General features: G+C 37.7%; 1 protein-coding gene across 4 annotated transcripts in view; it reads left to right on the top strand.

The window, feature by feature from the left end:
* Positions 1-22,475, top strand: part of PEPD (peptidase D) — a 221,485-nt gene that overhangs the window by 177,729 nt on the left and 21,281 nt on the right. For all 4 annotated transcript variants that reach the window (XM_073307882.1, XM_073307881.1, XM_073307880.1 and 1 more), the window contains one exon: positions 12,490-12,674. In XM_073307882.1, coding sequence (XP_073163983.1) covers positions 12,490-12,674 — 185 coding nt within the window. The remainder of the gene's footprint in view (positions 1-12,489; positions 12,675-22,475) is intronic.

Here is a 22,475-nt window from a genome sequence, read left to right as displayed (position 1 = left end):
AACACCTCTTTCAGTAAGGTCTATTATTCTAAATTCCTCTTTCTCTAGTCAACTGTTCACAAGCAACAGCTAAGGCCAACTTGGCAACCATTCAATTCCCTATCTGTACATTTATATGATTTAACAAGCTTGTATCTCAAGTCCCCACTGAACTGAAATTGCAGTCAGACATTATTTGGGCAGCTGGGCATATTTGTTGATTGATGTTGTTTGTTTCAATAAAATATGCAAAATTGTTCCAGATATGCACAAAAGTTGTTCACCAAGCCAGCTTATATCCAATGTGAAAGCTATTCTCCTTAATGACATCACATTTACAGAGCTACATATAGGAGTCTCATGGCCACAGAACTTTCAAAGTTGGCATTGGCATTTAGGGGTGTGGGCATATCCCTTGAGCCCTCCATTCTCCTTTCCAAAAGAGTTAACCCCATGTCTCCTCTACCTCTCCAGATGGAGTTGGCAGAATCCCCTCCTGAGAAGGTCAGACTTTCCTATGATGAACAATGTTGGGAAATGTAGTCAAGGAAAAGTTCTTCTCACTCCAAGCACCTCAGATAATGATGGACACGGATGTCGCTGGTATAGTGTGGAGCATAATTAGTAAACTTGACTGTTGATAGCCTTTCAGAGTTGAGGCTCCACGTAAATTTTCTAGTGCTGAGGACCCCTCGGGCTGGTTCTCAGTCATGGACAATATGGTTGTCCTGTAATACCTCAACCGAGTGGGCACATGGTCACTTGTCATATCAAAAAGCAATTAATCCATGGGAACAGTGAGTCCAAAACAAAGAAACCCCATCTGGCAGATGATGACCTGAGTTGAGGGGGTAGATTATTGAGTGGACGTTCAAACCCTCAGTGGCATCTTTACTGACTGAGGTCATCCAAATGTGGACTTGCATGTTAGAACTCAGAGCCAGTGTCTGAGGTTTTGCTCAAGAGTTAGCAGGGGCCTGCAACTTGTAGCATTGTCATTTTTCATTTGTGCTGGAGAAATACCCAAAGGCTTGAGTTAGGATTGGGGTCTCAATGTGCTAGGTGCTGTACCACACATAGGAAAGCACAGTACCTTCCCTTAAGAGTTTATAGTCTAATTTCAGACATCTTCTTTTATGTTACAGGGGAACATGCTCCTTGAAATTTCAATTAGGTGCTAAATAGGTCCTTTGATCCTACGTGAACTCACTCACTATACCACCTCTTGTGGAAAGTTTTTTTCTTGATGGCCATAACCTTGACTATTGGGATCTATAAGTTACTGACTGTTATGGGGTCAGGTCACCCTTTAACACCTTGTATAGGGAGAAGGTGATATTTAGGCCTCATCCAAAATTTTCACCTAAATCAATGCATATCGCTGCCTGTATTTTCCCCAAAGCCCTATAGCTGTCCTGGGAAGATGAGCTACATGTCCTGGATATCAAGAGAGTAGTCAGTCCCTACTTAGAAATAAACCTTTTAGATGGTCCAATACAATGTTTATGATCTTTGGAGAAAATTGGGCCACTTCAGCTCACATCCTACCTGAAAGGATAAGGCTGTACATTGTCTTATGAGATGGCAGATATTTCAGGGCTGAGGCAAAGGGTGGCAACTTCAGTGGCATGTATCTGTAAAGTGCCCTTATCTGAAAAGTGTAGAGCTCAGTTTGCATCTTCACAAATCAGTCAGTGTCACATCAAGAACTGATTTTGGTTTCGGGAGAGCAGTTCTGCCTGTTGAACAGTGACTGAAGAAGTCAGCCCTCTTCTTGACAGGAAGGTTACAGCTAGCTAGTCTCCTGCATTTGGGTTCTTATAGTCAATTTCATTTATGAGAAAAAATTACCAAAACAACTCCTGTACTCTGAACATATTGCCTCTAACGGAGCCACACTGATTATAAATGATTCAGAATTCAAGACCTAAAGCTTTTGGAGGCTGAGAAGAACTGAGTAATGGCTATACAGGCTGTAGTCTTGATTCCCTTGGAAAATAGAATGTAAGGTTTGAGTGATGTGCATCCTTGAAAAGGATTTGTGGCTGAGCGGTAGGCACACAACTCTGTGGAGGACGTATGTTCAGAGAACAAAAGCTACAGTGCTGAGTAACACCTCTTGTATACAAATAAAATGTAGAGAATGCTGTTTATACAAAAATCAACTTGAAAAATTCAAAGGTGCCATTTTTTTTCTGCTCTGTTTTTGCTACTTAAGTATGTTCCAAAAGGAACAAAATGGAGAAGATTGTTGGGTTTAGATAGTATAAGATCTGGGCATGAAAAAATCCAAATAATGTTAAGAACCGGTTAAAGGCACTAATAGCTACAGATTTGACATAGGATAATGTACTATTGATGACTTGTTCTCCATGTTATTAAATTGAGCGCACATGCTGTCAGGAATGTATGCAAATTCAGAAATTGTAAGGTCACAGATTACTTATTAAACACTTATTTGGAAGCATGATAGTTCCATATCTCACAAGAGCTCAGGTTTATTTCTGTATATTACAGTTCCTTATGCTGTTTTATAATGTCATTAATCCTATGTGTTCTACTAGAAAGGAAAAAAACTTAAACACATGAAGAATATCATTGTAACAATCCTATTAAAAAAGAACTATGATCTCATTCATAAATGCTGTTGACTACAAGATAAACTTACTAAAATATGACAGGTTTCAGAGTAGCAGCCGTGTTAGTCTGTATTCGCAAAAAGAAAAGGAGTACTTGTGGCACCTTAGAGACTAACAAATGTATTTGAGCATAAGCTTTCGTGAGCTACAGCTCACTTCATGCATCCGATGAAGTGAGCTGTAGCTCACAAAAGCTTATGCTCAGATACATTTGTTAGTCTCTAAGGTGCCACAAGTACTCCTTTTCTTTTTATTAAAATATGTTTCTCTCAATCAGAGATTCAGTACGTGGTTTTTCCATTTAAAATTCATTTATTTTTATTTTGTGTAGTCCACATTTTTATTGAGTTATAAGTGCATATTAGCTGTCAGTTGTGCTTTTTAAGGACAAACGTTTCTTTTAATTGTTTTTTTTTAAAGAATTAATACAGTTTTATCATGCTCTAAATTGGACTTTTTGACAGCAGCATTGCAGAGAGGGACTGGGGAAGACATGAGGTTATTTCATGTTTGTTTATTAATTTCTATCTTTCCTACTTGTATTACGGAATTATTTCTGTCCAGGTTTTCTTCTTTTCATGCAAACTACTGCAAGTCATTTTTACTCTTCTGAGATATCTAAAGCGTGGCAGTATTTCTTAGGCATAGAACATTTATAACTTAAGTTGAGGATTTCATATTGATTCCCTTGAAGAATAAGTGTTTTCAGAGTGTTACAACTAGTCCTTGATATTTAATGAATCCCAACAGATAACATGGCAATATACTTTTCCCTTTCAATTAAGAATGTGCTCTTGTGTTAAAAACAGTTGAAAAGAATCTAACCCTTGTTCATATATAATGTTGCAGCAATTAATAGTCCATTCTCTATTGAATTATGCCTATAGTATTTTCCTGCTGATAGGATACCATTATTTCTTTGTTCATAAACTAGATGCACTCTGTTTAAGTGTTAGTTATGTGTGCGTGACCCAGAAAAGGTATTGTGGCTTGCCATTGTAACTTAAATCAGAATTCATCAACATAAATTGTTCGCTAAAGGCGGCATGGCCATCCCCAAAGGGGGTTAGAAAGTGGGAGGCAGACAAAGTTCTAATATTGAACAGCAAGCGACATTAATTGATAAATTGAAAATTTACAACTTTTTAAAAATTGTTACACAAGTCTATGAACTAATGCGTGTGAATCCTATTGTGTTGGGGTGAGAGTCACTGTTAACCATACAGACTAACTACCCAGAGTTAGCATTAGCTAACAGTAGGAGATGAAAGAAAAGGGCATTATTCTCTGTCAAATTCTGCAAATCTTTCAGTCCCTCAAAGCAAGAAACAATCCGTTGTAATGTATGATCATCTTTTTTTCCCTAGATGCAAGATTTCAGACTGAGAGTCTCTCACTATGAACCCCACTGGGAGCTGTTCTTTTCAGATGTAGGCTAACACACAGCAGTTGACCCATGCAGAGTGACCACTGCAACATTAGAGAGGCAAAAATAACAGAGTATTCCCAAACGTATGAAACAAGGCACTTCTGAGAGAAGGCTGCCATTGTGTCCCTGAACTCTCTCCATGTGGCTTAGGTATTGTAGAGATCTCAGACCAGTTGGAATTGCAGCATATGCAAGACCTACAGTAGATGCATTGCAGTAATACAAGAACAAACGTGCAGCCTTAGACCCAAATTCTGCAAAGATTTATTCATGTGCTTAACTTTAAGCATGTGAGTATTCCCATAAACTTCAGTGGCACTATTCGCATGTGTGAAAGGACATGGGGTTGAATTTACATTGTTGCTTACGTTCTCAGCATTTCATAGAATGCTAAATTCATAGAATTTCTCTTTATTTAATATAGTTTTATGTTTCTATTATTAAATTTGAGAAATAACTTCCCCATTACACCTTACTGGCTATAGCTGTGACACTGCAAATACAAGTTTTGGATACTGTCATTGTGGGGGAATTGACTTTTTGTTCACATGGTGTCTGATCTGCAGTACTTTACTTCCAATCCAATATTCAAGGGATTGCTATGTGTTGCCCATAGTAATTTTCATTGATGTGTGAGGTACATGAGTCCTTCAGACTTGATACCACATCAAGGTAGCTCTTAGAGAACCAACCTACCAGAAACAGAAGATTATGTCTGGACAAGGTTAAAAATTGCCCTGAGTATTATCTGAGCTAAGTTTTCTCTAACCTTCAAAGTTTGAGTTTCCCAACTAAAACTAAACCCTGAAGTGCTGCTACTCTTACCCCAAATATGTGCATCTTTGAAGATCTTGTGTTGAAACTGACCAGGCATGATACATTCTGCTGTGCTTCACTGCAGCTTGTTTCAAAAATTGCATCTTTTCAGGCTTCCTAATAAAATGTTGTTTAAAAAGAACCCACAGGTGTGCAGTATCCATTCAGCTGACTTAAGCTACTGTGCTTTAAGAAAAATGTCATCCTAGTTTAGAATTATCTTGGTGGATTGACACACATTAAAAATCATCAAAATATAGGGCTTATAATGGAAGAAGTAACTGACCGTTATGTACATGTAGCAACAAACTATTGATTACCGGTGCAAAATAGGGCCCAAGTTTCAAACTTGGGTGCCTAAAGATAGGCACCTGAATATGTAGTACATTTAGGTAAGTTGTAAGTAATCATGCACCCACTATGCAAAATTGAGATCAGGATACAGTTTCCCCACATTTTGGGTTGCTGGCGGCAAAATTTCCCCAAAGTTCAAAGGTTTGTGGATTTGAGCTATGACTTTGGGCCCATTTCTGGTCATCAAGAACCCAAACGTAGTTGTAGATTTTAGTTCCCTTACATCTTACTTTGGTTTGTTTTTAGAAGATAGAGATTCTTGTTAGCAGTTACCTGCCATTTTTTGTCACAGCTACATAGTGAAGGCTAAGAAACATGCTCAGCAAACTAGTTTATTCAGCCACTTCAACAGGACAATGCTATTTATAATAAAGATTATTGTTAAATTACACCTTTTTTGTTGATGTTCAGGGGACATTTGCCAGGCCAGGTTCTTTGGGAACCAAATCTAGAAAACTGAAAACAAATTATTTGCTGTCTGATCTGTTGTGCAAAGGGAAGCTTTGAAAGTTTGAAATGTAGCAATTTTTTCAACAAAACAAAAAGAGAAGAAAGCATCATCTTTCTTATTAAACATTATTTAAAATGTATTTGCTTAGCATTTTAGGAAGCTTTTGTTTTATGTCTGCTATGTTTGTTACGTGTCTAGCCAATTTTAACATGTTCCTGTGGTTCACTGGCTGAGACAGGGATTGCATAGTTCGTCTGCATTTTAGTGGCACTACCAGGGGATGTCGGACCTTTTGCCCTTGTTTGTAGACACTCCGAAATTAAATATAACCTAACCTTAACACAGTTTTGGGAGAAATTTAGTATAACCTTGCACAGTATTTTTTTTTTTTACAAGTATTGTGACATCTGTACTGGCAGATCACTGCTAAATCACTTGTGGTTTAATCATTGTCACAATTATAACCACAAAATACCCTAACTAGCAGCAAAAAAATTGCTGTGTGCGACCTTTTGAGAACAGTCTCCAAACAGAAGTGACTAAGTACCAAGCAGTAATCCCAAGTTATTTTTGTATTTTTTGTTCTATATTCCAGTACAATTTCTAATAAAACTTTAGTAAATAACCTCAGATTACTTGGATGAAAAGATAACTGGGATAGCAGTAGTTTCTGAACAACTATAAAACCTTTTCTTAATGTGATATTCTTGTAAATTGCTTATTTAAGTTAAATAACGAGGATTATCCTGCCTTTTAAGAATGTCAGTTACAAAGTTACAGTACATCTAATAAAATTAAAAGATTTGTGTCTAATTCTCAACTTCACTGAACTCATTTTTCTCTTTTCTGTATCACCAAAATCATCTAGGCTCCAAATGAACATCCAGAGAGAGTGAGTGAGAGCAGTGGTTTTGTATGATGTTTTAAGTCTTTAAAAGTTAAATTTTAAGAAAATATTACAAAGTAGTTTGGCAGTTTAGGGGTTGGTGGGAAAATAACCTAAAAGGTAAAAACAAGAGGTGTCTTTTTTTTCTGTCATACCATTAGAGGAGTATCTAGGCATAGTATCTGATAATTTCAGATTATTGCTGGAAATTATATAACTATATCTATATAGCTATATCTTTGTCTCTGTATAACTATAGATGTGGCTCTGGTTTTTTTAAATATAATAATGCCAAATGTATTGATTGTGCCATTTTTAAGCATATTATACCATATACCATATACAACAGAAGTGTAAAATAATGGTACTTTTAGCATAGTAGCTTTCTCTATAGGTTAAGAACCACTGATGTTAGATTTTTTGCTATTTAATCCATGGACTGTCACATTCCATTATCTGAATTGCCCAACAGCCTGGTCGTTGTATATTTCAGAATGTATATTTAAAGCTCTTTAATATTTACATTGCATATGTCACTGTAAAAGGTGATTTTTATCCTGGCCTCTTGCCCAAAAACATGCTGAATGGCAACTAACCAATCAAAACTTACTGAGCCTTGGTAACTGGACTTTAGTGAGAAGCTCAGTCACTGGTTCACTGACCTGTATTACACAGTATCTCATTTGGCAGTGAATTAAGAATAGAGCAGACACATCATCAGCAGATTTTCCTGAGTGCAGACTTCTCTTGGTACTAACTTCCAAAGTCCAAGGACGCTCCAATCTAGCTTTCTAAACCTGATCTGTCAGTGTGGTATAACCAGCTTATAAATTGGCTTAAAGATGATAATTGAACTAACCTTTCTACGTTTAAAAAAACCCATAACATTTTGGCAATCATGATAAACTTCTCATAACTGATAGAGAAAGAACCTGAATAATACAAACCTTGAAATATTTCACAGGGTGATTGGGGATGCAGGACAAATACAAAATGATATTAAAGCACAATCAACTGTTATGATTACATTTGCAATAAACATGTAAATAATGCTTTTTCAGCAGGAACAAGATAGATAGATGCATCTTTGTTTTTATACTCCCTTTGGTCTCATCCAGATTGTTAAGTGATACTGCTCTAATGTAAAAAGAGGTTACTGACAAGATTCTGCTCTCAGCTGTCCAGGGTGAACCTTGGCTACAATATTTCTTTTTCTTTTCCCCTTCCATGTTCCCGTTGCCAACATGTGTCAGGAGAGCAGAGCATCAAAACTGGAGACACTGATAAAAGCCATGCGTTCCAGATGCACTTTCTAATTAATTTAGGATCTTGCTGGGGGTCTGGTCAGCTAAAGCCAGATTTGTATGTGCCATTGTATTATAAAGAAACATAATTCTATTTTGGTGGTTCAGTTATAACAGCAGTCCTTGACAATTTCACTCAACACAATTTTAGGATTAAAATTAAACTTTTAGTGTATGTTTTTATATTTATTGTATACTATATTAAAAACACAAAATTTGCATACAAATTTCTATCTCTCCTGCTTGTTAGTTTGCAACCTTCTTTCTTGAATAGACTGTATGCTCAAAATTTTTAAATATTTGTCAGATTACTCTGAAATACTTGTTTCTCATAGTAAAATTAATATTTTTGAGGCTCTATTAAGGTTACCAGTTAGGGAAGGTTTGATGAAAAGCTTATAACTGGAAAAGCTCTGTTAATTTGCTGTTTTAAAAAAAACCTATGTTTGCACCATATTAACCAAGCTTATCTCCAGCATGACAATCAGTTCATACCTAGCAAGACGATGACTCCAGCATTTTTTACTCCAAGAGCAGTAAGTTCATTCCACTTAGTTCAATATCTCCAGTTGGCTCAGAATTGCTAGTGTTTGTCCTTACCACACGAATAATGCATGATCACGTTCTACTGTGCAGTAGGTTAACAAAGATCTTAACATTTTCCTGTCTCCCCAGAGAATATACATTTAACCAGATAAAATGATCTGCAGGTGAAATATTTTAGTATTTAGAATTAGAACCATTTGAACTCGTAGCAAACAAGGCAGCTGAGTTGTTCAAAATACAAACACCCTTTTAAGACAACCACATAAAACGAAACATAAAGACAAACAGTGCAATAGCAAATATAGCTGCCTGTGCACTTCACGTCCTTTGTTTATTTTTTCATTTAAAAATCTTCGTTGTATTTTAATACTTACATTACAGGCCTGCTTGCAAAATGATACATGAATCATTTAAAAGGGTCTCTTAGGCAGTACTTAATTTCCCTATAGCCAGTGCTTTGCCAGTGCTATTTACAGCTACAAGAGTGCGATTCAGAGAATTGGAGCTGAAGTGATTCTCTCCTATGACTCAACTAATAAACTTTGTCGGAACACTAAAGAAGATTTCATGTTTGGTCTTTTTTGACTCTCACCTCTGAATATTGTAATAGGCTAAAGCCTCAGAGTTCCCATCCAACTTTAACTTTTCTGAACTCAAGGATAATTCAGAACTGGAGCTTTGGTTCTGATACATTTCTATTTGCATGACTAGATATGAGGAACACTCAATACTAGGAAACCAGGGGGGAGAGGATGCACAGAATGTTCTGGAGAAACAATTATAATTCCTTCTCAACTAAAAGAGAGAATCCAAAATTGTTCTCAGCAGTGGGTGCAAATGCTCAGCTAGGACTTGCAGCTAAAAATAATCAGTAAAACACCTTTTAATTAGAGCATTATAATGGTTCACTTTCTCAAACTGTATTGCCTACTAAGGATGAATATTTTTGAAGATTTAATTTACGGTTGGAAAATGTCTCCTAATGCCTTTTGTTAGCTGTAGAGCTTTCTGTGTGATTTTCTAAGTGTTGTTTTTACTCATGTGGATGCTTCTCCCCATCACAAAAATGCACCCATCATTTGGTGTAATTGATTCCATGTGCTAAATAAAGGCAAAGGGATGTTGTGAGTCAGGACTGAGGTGCATTATATTCTGCAAGGTTATGTAAGGAAGCTTGCACCTTACCTGTTTACGCTCAGCACCCTTTTTCTCTAATACTCTACAAATACCAAATGCTATTAGTGCTTGGAGAGGCCTCATTTTAAATTCATTGAAACAAGTTATTCAGAGCTTTCCACTTTATACACTGACCAAATGCTGACCTCAGTTACACCACTGCAACTGCATCGAATATGGTCCCAAATGAAATGTCCAGGATTGTGTATTAGCAATGTAGAGAAAGTAGAACTGATGACACAAAAATCCATATTCTGTATCTCAAGGCAGATTGTTATTGCTACTCAAGTTCTTCTCCATGCAGATTTTTTCTAATAGCAAAGGTTTGATTTTAAATTTGCAGAGTTTAGTCTAAGTTAAAGATCTCCAAAAGAACCAATCAGCAAACTTGTAGTCACAGTTGTGCCAGAATATTTAAGTGAAAGTACAATGTCTTTGCATTCCTAATGTTAACCGAGGTTTATTTTATTTTCTATTTGTTTAAAAGCTGCTTTTCTACCATTTTTTGCATATCTACTAGGTTCTTAATCTATTTCTGCTAACAATATTGTGCAAATAACACCGAAACTCACCAAATGTCAAGAAACCTAAATGGGTGCTCCATAAAGTGAAGTTACATATGTAACATAGTTATAGTTCGATGATGCAGAATTACAAGAAGTGAAATTTATCTAGAGCTTGAGGGGGGTGAGGTGCCTATTCTTTCTTTGATACACAGGTATAATTAGATCCATGTTTAAAATCTCATTTTAGTTCTACTTCACAAATATTCATGTGTGGAAACAGAGATTTAAGTGACTTTTCACACATATCCGTGCTTCTTGTGTGGCCGGTGCACAGCCTCACCAGGAGCGCTTGTACCAATTTAATTGCCAGTGTAGAGCATTGTGCAACAGCTTCTGAAAGGCTGCAACAATCAATGTAAGCAACACTGTGTCTACATTGACACTCTGTCAGCCTACTAGCTACATCGACCTAAGCGCTACACCTCTTGCAAAGGTGGAATTAAGTCGGTGAAGTGGGCGAGTTACATTGATGGGAGCTTTGTTTTAGTGTAGATACTTAGAGTTATGTTGGCATAAGCTGCCTTACATCGACCTAACTCTGTAGTATAGACCAGGGCTTAGTCCTAACCTAAAAAGCAGACACAGAAGAGAGATTTTCAAAGGGCCTTAGGCTCCCAGTTCCCACTGAAAGTCCATGGGATCTAACTCTCATTTGTACCTTTGAAAATCTTCCATAGCATGCTTCTCTTGAACCAAACAAAGGAACACATGAAATACCAAAGACTCAAACATCTTAAGAATTCTGTATGTCCAGAACTCACCAGAAAGGTTCATCACTAGTCCTCTAAGCTCAGACTGGTACAGAGGGAGACAGGAAGTCAGAGATATGTGGGAACAGTGATGTTTACCACACAGAAGTTGAGTACAGGAACCATATAATCCTAAGTCTACAACGTAAGAAGAAAAACAGACATGTCTGTATAGTAAATTACTGTATCAAGACTGTATTGATGCAATTTAACATATAATAGGTGTGGAATCTGTTATGAAGTAGCTGTGGAATAATACCAGACAAACTTAGAGAGTTGAATATTAGTGTAACCAGTGTTCAAATGTATGCAACACTTGAAGAAAGAGTGTAAAAGTCTAACGATGTGGGACTAATCCGACAGCTGAAATAAATGAATCTGCGTGTCATCTAACTTGACCCTATGATCAATTGAGCAGTTCCTGTTAGTGGAAACTCTTTGAGATGTGTTGGTTCATGTTTGGATAGTTTGCAGCGCTAAACGGATCTGATGATTTTAGACATACAGTGCTGCTCATCCTGCTCCTGACCTTTATTCCAAAGACACGTGACAAGTACGAATTTTATTTGAGCCCTGCTATGGGAGTGAAGTATTTCTCACTTTGCAACTTTATTACATTTAGCAGAAATTCCTTCTGTAATTATGACATGACATTAATGTTCACAGGAACTCAAAGCTGGATGTTCCACTGGGTAAAACAAATGGTAGTTGAAGTGGGGAGGGTGGACATAAAAATTGCTGATTTTTCTATAGTCATGCCAAATTTGAACAAGGAAAATACTCGTTACTGTACTTTAGCCCTAGTTACCTTAGTTCTCCGACTGTAATTGTTAATGATGACTCAAATCCTTGGTGAACTAATCAAAATAGTATACTATGTTACCAACAGTGGAAAAGACCCCTTCAGCAGTTTTAGTCAAATTATACTGTATAATACACACAAATAATAGGTATGTAATGTGTCCTGATACTCTACTTATAGGCTACCAGCAGTATGTTGTAATGGTCCTTTAGCATACGTAGTGGAGGACTTGACTTTTACACAGCCCATTTGCTGGGGGAAAGAACGAGGGAGTCATTAATTTCTGGAGAGTGTTTTTGCCAGAAAGACACAGGCTATAAATCTGATATATTCACAGAAAAGTGACATACATTTCAAATGTTCTAACCAGTATGCTCACCATGAGAGAATTGATTATACTGTAAATATAATTAAGTTAATATTTTATGCTCTGCTTTTCAAATAACTGGCTATGGTTTTACCCATTGATGGTCTTTCTAAAAACTCGTGAGTATATTAATGTTTGCACAGACATGAGCAAACACATACAATTTAGCAAAAAGTCTTATTCAAATCCCGGTTATATTTCATTAGGTGTTAACCATCTTGTTAACCTTCTAACGTTGCACACCCATGTTAGCTGTTTGTTTCAATTTGAAATGTTTTCCTGCTAATATGGATACTCTGCTTACTTCCTTTTTTTTTTTTTTTTAAAGAAGTGAAGGGGCTAGGTATATTTCTTTTGGTTTTTTTCTGTTTTATTTAAAAATATCTAGAAATAGTTAACTCAGCTGCTTTTTTCTGCTCTCTAAGGGGTCGCCTGGCCTGATATGCACCGTCTGGCAGACAGAGTCCATCTGGAAGAGCTGATTAAAATTGGCATCCTGAAAGGCAATGTAGATGACATGGTGAAGGTTCATCTGGGTGCAATATTTATGCCACACGGACTTGGACATCTACTTGGAATTGATGTGCATGATGTTGGAGGCTACCCAGAGGTTAGTGCTAGCTGTTTTGCAGATTAACCCTTCTGACTTGAGTAGGCATTTCTTTTAGTTTCACAGTCAGTAGCGTCTTCTCTGGGTAGGAATTGATATGCACTGAAGTTTTTCTTTGCTGGTGTGGTATTTCATGTGGTTTTCCTGAAATTAAATGATGATTTCATCAACACATGAAATGCTCCTGTGAAATGCCTACTCCTGCTGGCCTGCAGGGATTCTTAGCGTTCCTAAAGCTGTTCCTGTGAATAAGGTGCAAGAGTGTGTTTTATTTTCAGTTGGTCCATTTGTTGCATCTGTTTATTCAGCAGTAGCCTCATGATCAGCAGTGTGCTCATGCAGAAGCATGTGTTCCCTGCCTCAAAGAGTTTATGATCTACAAAGACCACACCGGAAAAAAAAATGTAAGGATGGAGGGAAAGGATTGCAACTTTGATGCAAGGTGATCAGGGTAACGGTTGGCACACAGCTTGGTAGAGCCATCATTTTACATGTATGTGTATTATATGTTAAAAATTTAGTTTGCAGGAGCGCATTTGTTAGTGGAGAAAAGGAAGAAATTGTTGGAGTAAGGGAAGGGAGTGGGGACAGAGAAACTGCATGGGAGGGAGGTGGAAATGGTGGTGGAGGGAGTAAAAGCAATGGACAGAGTTAGGTTGACAAGGTGGGAGAGGTCATATCTTTTATTTGACCAACTTCTGTTAGTGAGAGCATTAGGTTGGGCAGCTGGGGTGCAGCCATTGTAGAAGAGGTGTATGATAAAAATGTGACTAACACCCAATGGCAACACAGCGGTGAGACCTATTAAGACCTCTGATTTTTCCACTGCAAAATTAAAAATATACTCTGAAGCCATAGTCAACCTGGGTCTTGTGAAATCCCATAAAATACAATATCCCTGTTTCCCTTCATTTCCAACAATAATTGCTAGTACCTCTGTTTACCAGCCAGCACCTCTGTTGTTCTCTGAACAATTTTAGAGGGATTGATGCGAATATGCAACATTTCAAACAAAATGTTTTTTTGCCTATGAGTATGCTCAGTATCAATACTCCCAGCCTTGACACATGCTTCAAAAAACATTTCCCTCCGAGGAAATGCCATTGTAAAGTGTACATTTATTCTGAACCTGCACGGTGCAAAGTTCCTCCTGTGAGAAGCTGAGTGTCTTCCAGTCTGAATGGTGTGGGAGGTTACAAGAGCTCACCCTCCTGCAGCAAGGCCCTGAAGGGACTGATGACAAACTCATGCCAGAGTAGGTACAGATATGCCTGATACATGCACTCACTGTGGAAAAATAAAACACACACCTGCGAGGAGCACACACCTTGCCAATACATAATGCACATCCCTGCAGTTCTTTCATGGGGATTTTTAGAGGAAAGATACTTTGCCAAAAGGAGAAACCTCTCTTGAAGGGAGGAGGGAGATACGGTCCCTCCCAGACACCTGCCCATGGGTTTTTCCGTGGCTGCCCATCTTCCTACATTGAAGTCTAGTTCCAATGAATCATTAGCTTATTCTTCCAACTTGGGTCACCATATATTCATTGGCTGTAGTGTGTCACTCAGTGTATTGGTCAGCAGTAGGCATAGAAAGAACCGGACTGCTAGGTCTCTCCACAACCCTTTGCAATCTTTTCAAACCTAAGAGCGTGACTGTTGTGTCTGTACTACACAAGCTGCAAAAGGAGAGTCTCCTGAGGCAGGCTGGTTGCTATTAAAATGTTTTTCTCTATCCTTTTAATACTAATTTTAAACAAAACTGTGTGGCTCCTACATTTTTCCCTCTTTGGTTCAATTTTAAAATACATATTTTTCTGAAAAAAGAGTTTAAAGTTGAATGCGGTTTGTTAAAGTGAGGGTCAGCTTGAGTGGATTCTTGCATCAATTCTTAGTCCCACAACTGCTGCTACTGCATAATAATTGATTTAGGCTATATAGGAGAAGAACGTAAGGCTTTGGTGTGAGTGTACATACATTCCCTATGCAGAAAGAATTACTTTCTCCAGGCACTATTTGATCTTTACATGTAACCATATTCTGGCCACTTAGAAAACTTTTCAGTGCACTGAAAAGTTTTCTTTCTCAAGTACAAGCACGATATGCAACTACTTTTGTTCTTAAAAGATTGGTGACAAATGTCTTAAAGCCTGACTAAAACAGTAATGAAGAATAATAACCGAAATAACCAGGATGAAGTATACAGGGATAATTAAACAACTACATAATGATGTAACGTGTATGTCGATGTGAAGTCTGATTAAGGCCTGGTCTATGTAAGGAAATTAGGTCAATATAACTTCATTGCTCACTGATGTGAAAAATCCACACCCCGGAAGACACAATTAAATCAACTTAACCCCCTGTGTAGGCAGTGCTAGGTTGACAGGCAAATTCTCGCGTTGACCTTGCTACTGCCTCTCAAGGAGGTGGAGTATCTATGCCAATGGGAGAACACCTTCTATCGGTGTAGGTCAGTGGTTCTCAAACTTTTGTACTGGTGACCCCTTTCACATAGCAAGCCTCTGAGAGTGCGACCCCCCACTTATGAATTAAAAACACTTTTAAATATATTTAACACCATTATAAATGCTGGAGGCAAAGCGGGGTTTAGGGTGGAGACTGGCAGCTCACAGCCCCCCATGTAATAACCTCGCAACCCCCTGAGGGGTCCCAACCCCCAGTTTGAGAACCCCTGGTGTAGGTCGTGTCTTTACAGAAGTGCTACAGTAGCGCAGCTTTAGTGATACAGCTACACTGCTGCAGCATTTTAAGTGTCGACAAGCCCTAATATAGAAGAGTGACTAATACACTTTTCAGAGCATTAAAAACATTATTTCCTAGAATTAGAAGAACTATTTTTGTGTATTAAATGCATACTCTGAGTGCTATGTGAATTTGACAGTAGTTATGATTTCCCCCAAAATTAATATGATGGTTCATGAATAGCGTCTGAAAGAAGAGACTCTATAATTCTACTACCCAACAATGAGACATTCGCAACAGTCTAAAAAAACAAACTGTAACTGCCAAGGGGTTTGGCTGATACAATAATAAATAAAACTAGTTGAAATATTTTCAGAAAGATTTTTCTCTGTTTTGTATTTTTTGAGTATCACAAGATTTTAAGAAAAAAGTGTTTTCAATAATGTATCATACAAATGTATGTGTTCTGCTTCACATTTTTGTAAGATTTCCATCTTTTACATGGTCTCTGGGCCCCTTCATATGAGGATGAATGGGACTGGAAAAAGGAGTGCGAATTGGCTCCCACCTGCACCAAATGTTAGGAGCCCGGAACCTCCACTTCTCCAGCTTCTTTAAGGGATGCTTTCTTCTAGTCAGCTACAGAAGCTTTTTAGGCATGATATTAATACATTTAGGAATATGTTTGTGTTGTGGGGGTGTTCATTTATGTACCATGATCTTATTGGTTGAACAGTTGTGAATTGGATGTTTCTTTTTTAAAAGCTACGTTTCACAGTTATGATTTAAATACTGACGGAGATGTAATTTGAACGCTGTGTTAGATTTCTCTCCAACAAACCACAGGGTTTCACATTATCTCAGTTATGCCATGTAATGACAGCTGTTTGGGGATTGCATTTTTTAAGGAGAAGGAAGAAATCATACATAAACATTTGAACCTATGTTTTATTTTAAACATCACGGTATACAGATGTTCCCCAGGTTACGCAAGACCTGACTTACGCAAATTTGCACTTACGGAAAAAGTTCCGTAAACTAGAAATGGGGGGGGGGGAGTCTTCTTTTCTTTTCTTTTTTTTGTGTAACGTTTGGGGATACGTTTCCGACTTACGCAAAATTTGAGTTACGCAAGGCTTTCCGGAACGGAATGGAACAATTGAGTAAGTCGGGGAGCGTCTGTACTTAATGATTGACATAAAATTACAGTAATGTCAGTGTACTGGAATGGGCTTTTCAGCTTGAATTTGATGAAAAAGAAACAAAAATTAAATTGAACCCTTGGCTGTGTGCAAAGCTTCATCGCTAACTTATATGGCACAGATAATTAGTGGCCCTTTGCCCTCTGTCCATGCTGTTCTCTCACCTCATGTTGGCATTGAACTCACATAGCAGGAGTGACTTGGCAGACTCAAGGGAGATCTGTTAGTGGACTCCAGAATTTAAGAGCCCAGTCAACGCACAGTCAACCTATGGAACTTGTTGCCAGGGAATGTTGTGAAGGCCAAAACTATAACTGGGTTCAAAAAAGAATTAATAAGTTCATGGAGGATAGGTCCATCAATTGCTATTAGCCAAGATGGTCAGGGACACAACCTAATGCTCTGGGTGTCATAAGCTTCTAACAGAAGCTGGGAGTCGACAGTAGAGGATGGATCACTTAGTATTTGCCCTGTTCTGTTTATTCCCTTTGAAGCACGTGGCATTGACCACCATTGGAAGACAGGATGCTGGGCTAGATAGACCATTGGTCTGACCCAGGATGGCCATTCTTATGCTTCATATACTTATGCTCATACTTAACTTTTACGCATGTGAGTTGTTTTGACTTTAATCATGTGAGTACTGAAACTACTTCTACTTATAGTTTAATGTTTGTATAAGCTTTTGTAGGCCCAAGAGCCAAGTAAGTTTTAGGACAGGTGAGAGGAATCAGTGAAGTAGGATATCTCCTGCACTTTTAAAATTAACTACAGGATATACATTTTGTAAGGCCAGAGCCTCACATACAGAGGGAAAACCCATAATTGTTTTTCAATTAGATGTAAAGCAACAGATCCTTCTGATCCATCACAGACCTTTCTTCATTACAAATCTGTAGTTGTCCCAGCTATGCCAGAAGAAAGACAAGATGCAATGGATGTGATTTAATTAGACTGCAACTTAATTCGCTTAAAATATCTGGGAATAACCGGCAATAAACTGTTAGCGAGCAGGTCATCATTAGTTTCTTAATTGTTTCCCCCCTACTTGGAAGAACTGCTCTCAGCACTCTTACATCCCAACCTGGTCCCAGCCAGCCTGTTTCTGGGCCCCCTCATATGAGGATGAATGAGGCTGGAAAAAGGAGGGGGAATTGGCTCCCACCTGCACCAGATGTTAGGAGCCCCAAACCCCCACTTCTTCAGCTTCTTTAAGGGATGCGTTCTTCTAAATCTTCTTCTAATCCATTTTATCTGAGAACCATATCCCCTCTGTGAGAAGTACCCCTCCACTAGACATCTTTCACAAGGAGTTCCCCCACCACCTGATCCAGCCACTTCCTGTTCCTCCCTGCTCTGTCCAGGTAGATTCTGCTCACCACCTCCATTTGCAGAAGGGACCCCACATAAGGACAAACAACCCCTTTTCTTCCAACCAGCTGGACAAGGACATCCCCACATTTTGTGGTGAGCTAGTTTCTACAAATACTCATTTAGCATACAGAGTTGCTTTCTTTTCCCTTATGTGTTTCAGGAAAGGAGTTGTTTATATACATAAATCAAAATTAACAAATGTTCGTTCTCTTGTGTATTGTACAATCTATTTTAAGGGCTATATATTCAAATTCTGACTAATCTGTGTCGGCAGTTTTGCAAATACAGTCAGTTGTGGGTGCATAGGAATTTAGGGATAAGATTTCAAATAAATTAAGCTCTCTGTTGCATGTTTGTAAAATAAGTCTAATTGTATGCTGAATTTATGAACAAATACTGAAGTTGAATATAGATTGAGTGCATGTAGTCATGTAATTTCATTCTCAAATTACACATGCATTTGCATGCCTAACCACTCTAAAAATCTGACCCTAGACCCTATCCAGCTTCCTGATTTCTGTGTGCAAAGGTTTGTATCTACAGTTGGTCTGGAAAAAGGATAAACAATGAGGTGGCAAAGTTTGCAGACGATACAAAATTACTTGGGATAGTTAAGTCCAAAGCTGACTGTGAAGAGTTGCAAAGAAATCTCACAAAACTGGGCTACTGGGCAACAAAATGGCAGATGAAATTCAGTGTTGATAAATGAGAAGTAGTGTACATTGGAAAACATAATCCCAACTATACATACAAAATGATGGGGGCTACATTAGCTGTTACCACTCAAGAAAGCGATCTTGGAGCCATTGTGGATAGTTCTATGAAAACATCCGTTCAGTGTGCAGCAGCAATCAAAAAAGCTAACAGAATGTTATGAACCATTAGGAAAGGGACAGAAAATATCATGATGTCACTATATAAATCATGGTACACCCACACCTTGAATACTGTATACAGATCTGAACAGCCCATCTCAAAAAAGATATATTAGAATTGGAAAAAGTACAGAGAAAGGCAACAAAACTGGGGTATGGAGGGGTATGGAGCAGCTTCCATATAAGAAGAGATTAAAAAGATTAGAACTGTTCATTTTAGGGCATGTCTACACTTACTGGTAGATTGGCACTGCTGCAATCAATGCAGCGACTGTCGATTTAGCAGGTCTGGTGAAGACCCACAAAATCGATGAGAGAGCACTCTCCCATCTATTTGTGTACTCCATCTCCCTGAGAAGCGTAAGGGAAGTTGATGGGAGATGCTGTCCTGTCGACATAGCGCAGTGTAGCCACCGTGGTAAGTGGATCTAAGTACGTCGACTTCAGTTACATTATTCGCGTAACTTAGATCAATTTACTGCGGTAGTATAGACTAGCCCTTAGAAAAGAGGCTGCTAAGGTGGGCGATATGATAGAGACTTATAAAATCATGAATGGTGTTGAGAAAGTGAATAAGGAAGTGCTATTTACTCCTTCACATAACATAAGAAGCGGAGGTCACCCAATGAAATTCAGAGGCAACAAGTTTAAAACAAAAATAAGGAAGTACTTCTTCATGCTATGTACAGTCAACCTGTGGAACTCTTTGCCAGGGGATGTTGTGAAGACCAAAAATGTAACTGGGTTCCAAAAAGAATTAGATAAATTCTTGGAGGATAGGTCCAGCAAGATGGTCAGGGATGCAATCCCATGCTCCGTGTCCCTATATCTCTGACTGCCAGAATCTGGGACTGAATGACAGGGGATAGATCACTCAGTAATTGCTCTATTCTATTTGTTCCATCTGAAGAATCTGGCACTGTCCACTGTTGGAAGGAAGGATATTGGGCTAGATGGTCCAGTGCTCTGACCCAGTATGGCTATTCTTATATTATGTTCACATTTCAGATGATTAGATAACTCTTATCTACAAAAGATTGTGTGTGTAAAATTACAGGTCCACAATTAGTTTTGTTTTGAAAATATGACTGTAAAGATGGATTGGGAGTTTGGGGAAGGGAAGGAAACTTTTAAAATTTGGTCTCTTAGACACTTAAACGTCTGTCTCTGTGAATTATATGGAGAGTTTACTACCAGTGTTGTATCAGGAAATCAATGCAAGTAATTCTGCATGCCATCAACCTTTCTACAGTATTTTTCTTAATTAAATTATAAATATACACAGTTGGACACTGTAGCACGAACACACCGCTTATCCATGTTAATTAAAAGAAGAGTCTTGGCTATGTTTCATTTTCTTATGAGGAGACAATACATTTTAAATATATTTTATAGATTGTGAAGTTCTTTTGGTGTGTTTAACATTTACCAAGTAGACTGCTTTTATGAGGAATTTCACAATGCTGTTTGTGTATTTATTACATGCTGTGCACATGCTTGCCGTATCCTGCCCTATTTTCTAATTAGCGAAGAAGCAAGTTACTTGCTTTTGGCTGAGAGAATTTTTGAAAGCATTAAAAATTATTTTAAAAAAGAAAAACTTTCCAAGTGCTTATTATTCAATTATTTTTCAAGTATAAGCAGCAAAGTTTGGAATAACACTGTAAGTTTTTCATTTCCTAATTTCTATCCATAACAAAGTATGCTGTGTTCCAAAAAACTGATTCCAGACATTGTTAGCTTAGATTAGTTATTCATTAGTAGCCAGGTTTTTGCAAAATTGGCAGTAATATTTTTTTTCCAGTAAGCAGCTTTCACATGCAGCATTCAATAAGCACTTCCTTGCCCTTTGACAGCAACACTGCAAAATGTGTGCAAATATCCTATAAAAATAATGTTGTTTTATTCAGAATATATCTATTATCTTTCTTTTGTTGCTTTGTAAAAACTTTTAGTTTTGGAAAACAGTGTTGGTGGTATACAAACTACATTTATGGCCAGATTTTCAAAAGAATTTAACACCCAACAGCTCCCATTTAGGGACCTAAATAAGTGCCCTGATTTTCAGAAGTTCTCTGCAGTGAACCGCTCTCATGGAAAACCTTGTCCTAAATAGCATAATTCTTGATGGGAGCTGCTGGATCCAAAACACTTTTGAAAATCTGGTTGCTTCATTTAGGGCCCTAAATGGCAGTTGAGCAGGCTTGAAAATCTGGGCCCAGTGGTATACACTAAGTACTTCAGAAAATCTGACCCTTAGTCAGAAAAAGCTAACTTCAAAGTATGAAATCTCTATTAGGTTTAGCATCAACCATAGCATTTAATCATGGATACAGTTTTCCCACACACTTTCATTTGTTTTCTGAGTAAATTCTTTGTAAATGAGGATTTGTGGCTGTTCAATTGAAAAATGTTAAACATTTTAAATTGGAAGATGGTTGAAATTTTCTTTTAAATCCCAATTCCTTGTCTCTTGATTCTAGAGATGTTTCAATTTCATGTTATATTAATTGACTGCAAGGCTCTGTAAAATGTTAAGTATATTTTAAGGCTTTCTGCAATAACAAATCAGTTAATTTAAATTGGGTTAACAGCTGTCACTTGGACATCTCAAGTTATAAAAAAAAGTTGTAGAATTTGTCTTTAAACATCTCTGGTTTTAATTGCCTATATTCCTTGTTCCTCGATGTATACATTTACAGTTAGTCATATTAAAACGCATATTGTGTGCTTGCACCCTGCTTACCAAATGATACAGATTGTTCTGTACCAGGTACCTGTCCTCTTTATTATTTTTGTGTCATGGGCAAACTTTATATCAGTAATAAAAATGTTAAAATAGCATAGGGCCAAGAAGTGATCCATGTAGAACGCCACTAACAGCTCACTCATTTGAAGATGATTCCCCTTTGACGATCATTTGTGTAGGGTTAGTTCTGAGTTCATCTTTATCACTATAATAAATTGTGTATCTGGAGTGAAGATAAGGAGGTACTTGCTTCTCTTTCTTTATCTTTTTATTTTAATTCAGCCCCTTTTCAGCAATATACTGCCATGCGGGCCACCTTGGCAATGAGCAGGAAAAGTATTGCCAAGAAGAATGTTTGCAAAGGCTTCCCATAAGGAAAAATCCTATAGACTTTAATGGGGATGAAACCAATCAGGTTCTACAGAAATTAGCCTGAAAAAACCATGGTGTTTAGTACAGAATAGGATCCTTTCTATAAGACTTTTAAAGCCACCTATATAATTTAATAGAGCATTATATCCTAGCTGTGTAATTCTACAGGTGTGGAGAAAAATTATCATTCTCTATCAAGTCCCAAAGGCCTTTTCTGTGAGGGTTTAGTCTAAAGATTTTGGATTTACAGGTTGTAGTAGAAAAACGGTTTTTAACATAAGCAGAACAGGAAAAAAGCTCAGTTCATGATACAATGCAGCCCTTTACCTAACAAGTTATGAAACTTTGACTTCTCAGGGTCTTTACCCCTTCATTTGAATATTAGGAAACTGATTTTGTTTTGTTTCTTTTTAATTAATACACAGTCCAAAAATCTTTACATTTGGGGTTTAGATCTGAATTTTGCTGTGCCAGTCCATCTCTGTTTTTAAACAAGGACTAATATACATATTGGTGAGTGT

The sequence above is a fragment of the Lepidochelys kempii genome, chromosome 12, assembly GCF_965140265.1.
Source record: "Lepidochelys kempii isolate rLepKem1 chromosome 12, rLepKem1.hap2, whole genome shotgun sequence".
Taxonomy (NCBI): domain Eukaryota; kingdom Metazoa; phylum Chordata; order Testudines; family Cheloniidae; genus Lepidochelys; species Lepidochelys kempii.
The sequence above is the reverse complement of the archived record's forward strand: the minus strand, read 5'-3'. Positions and strand labels throughout refer to the sequence as shown.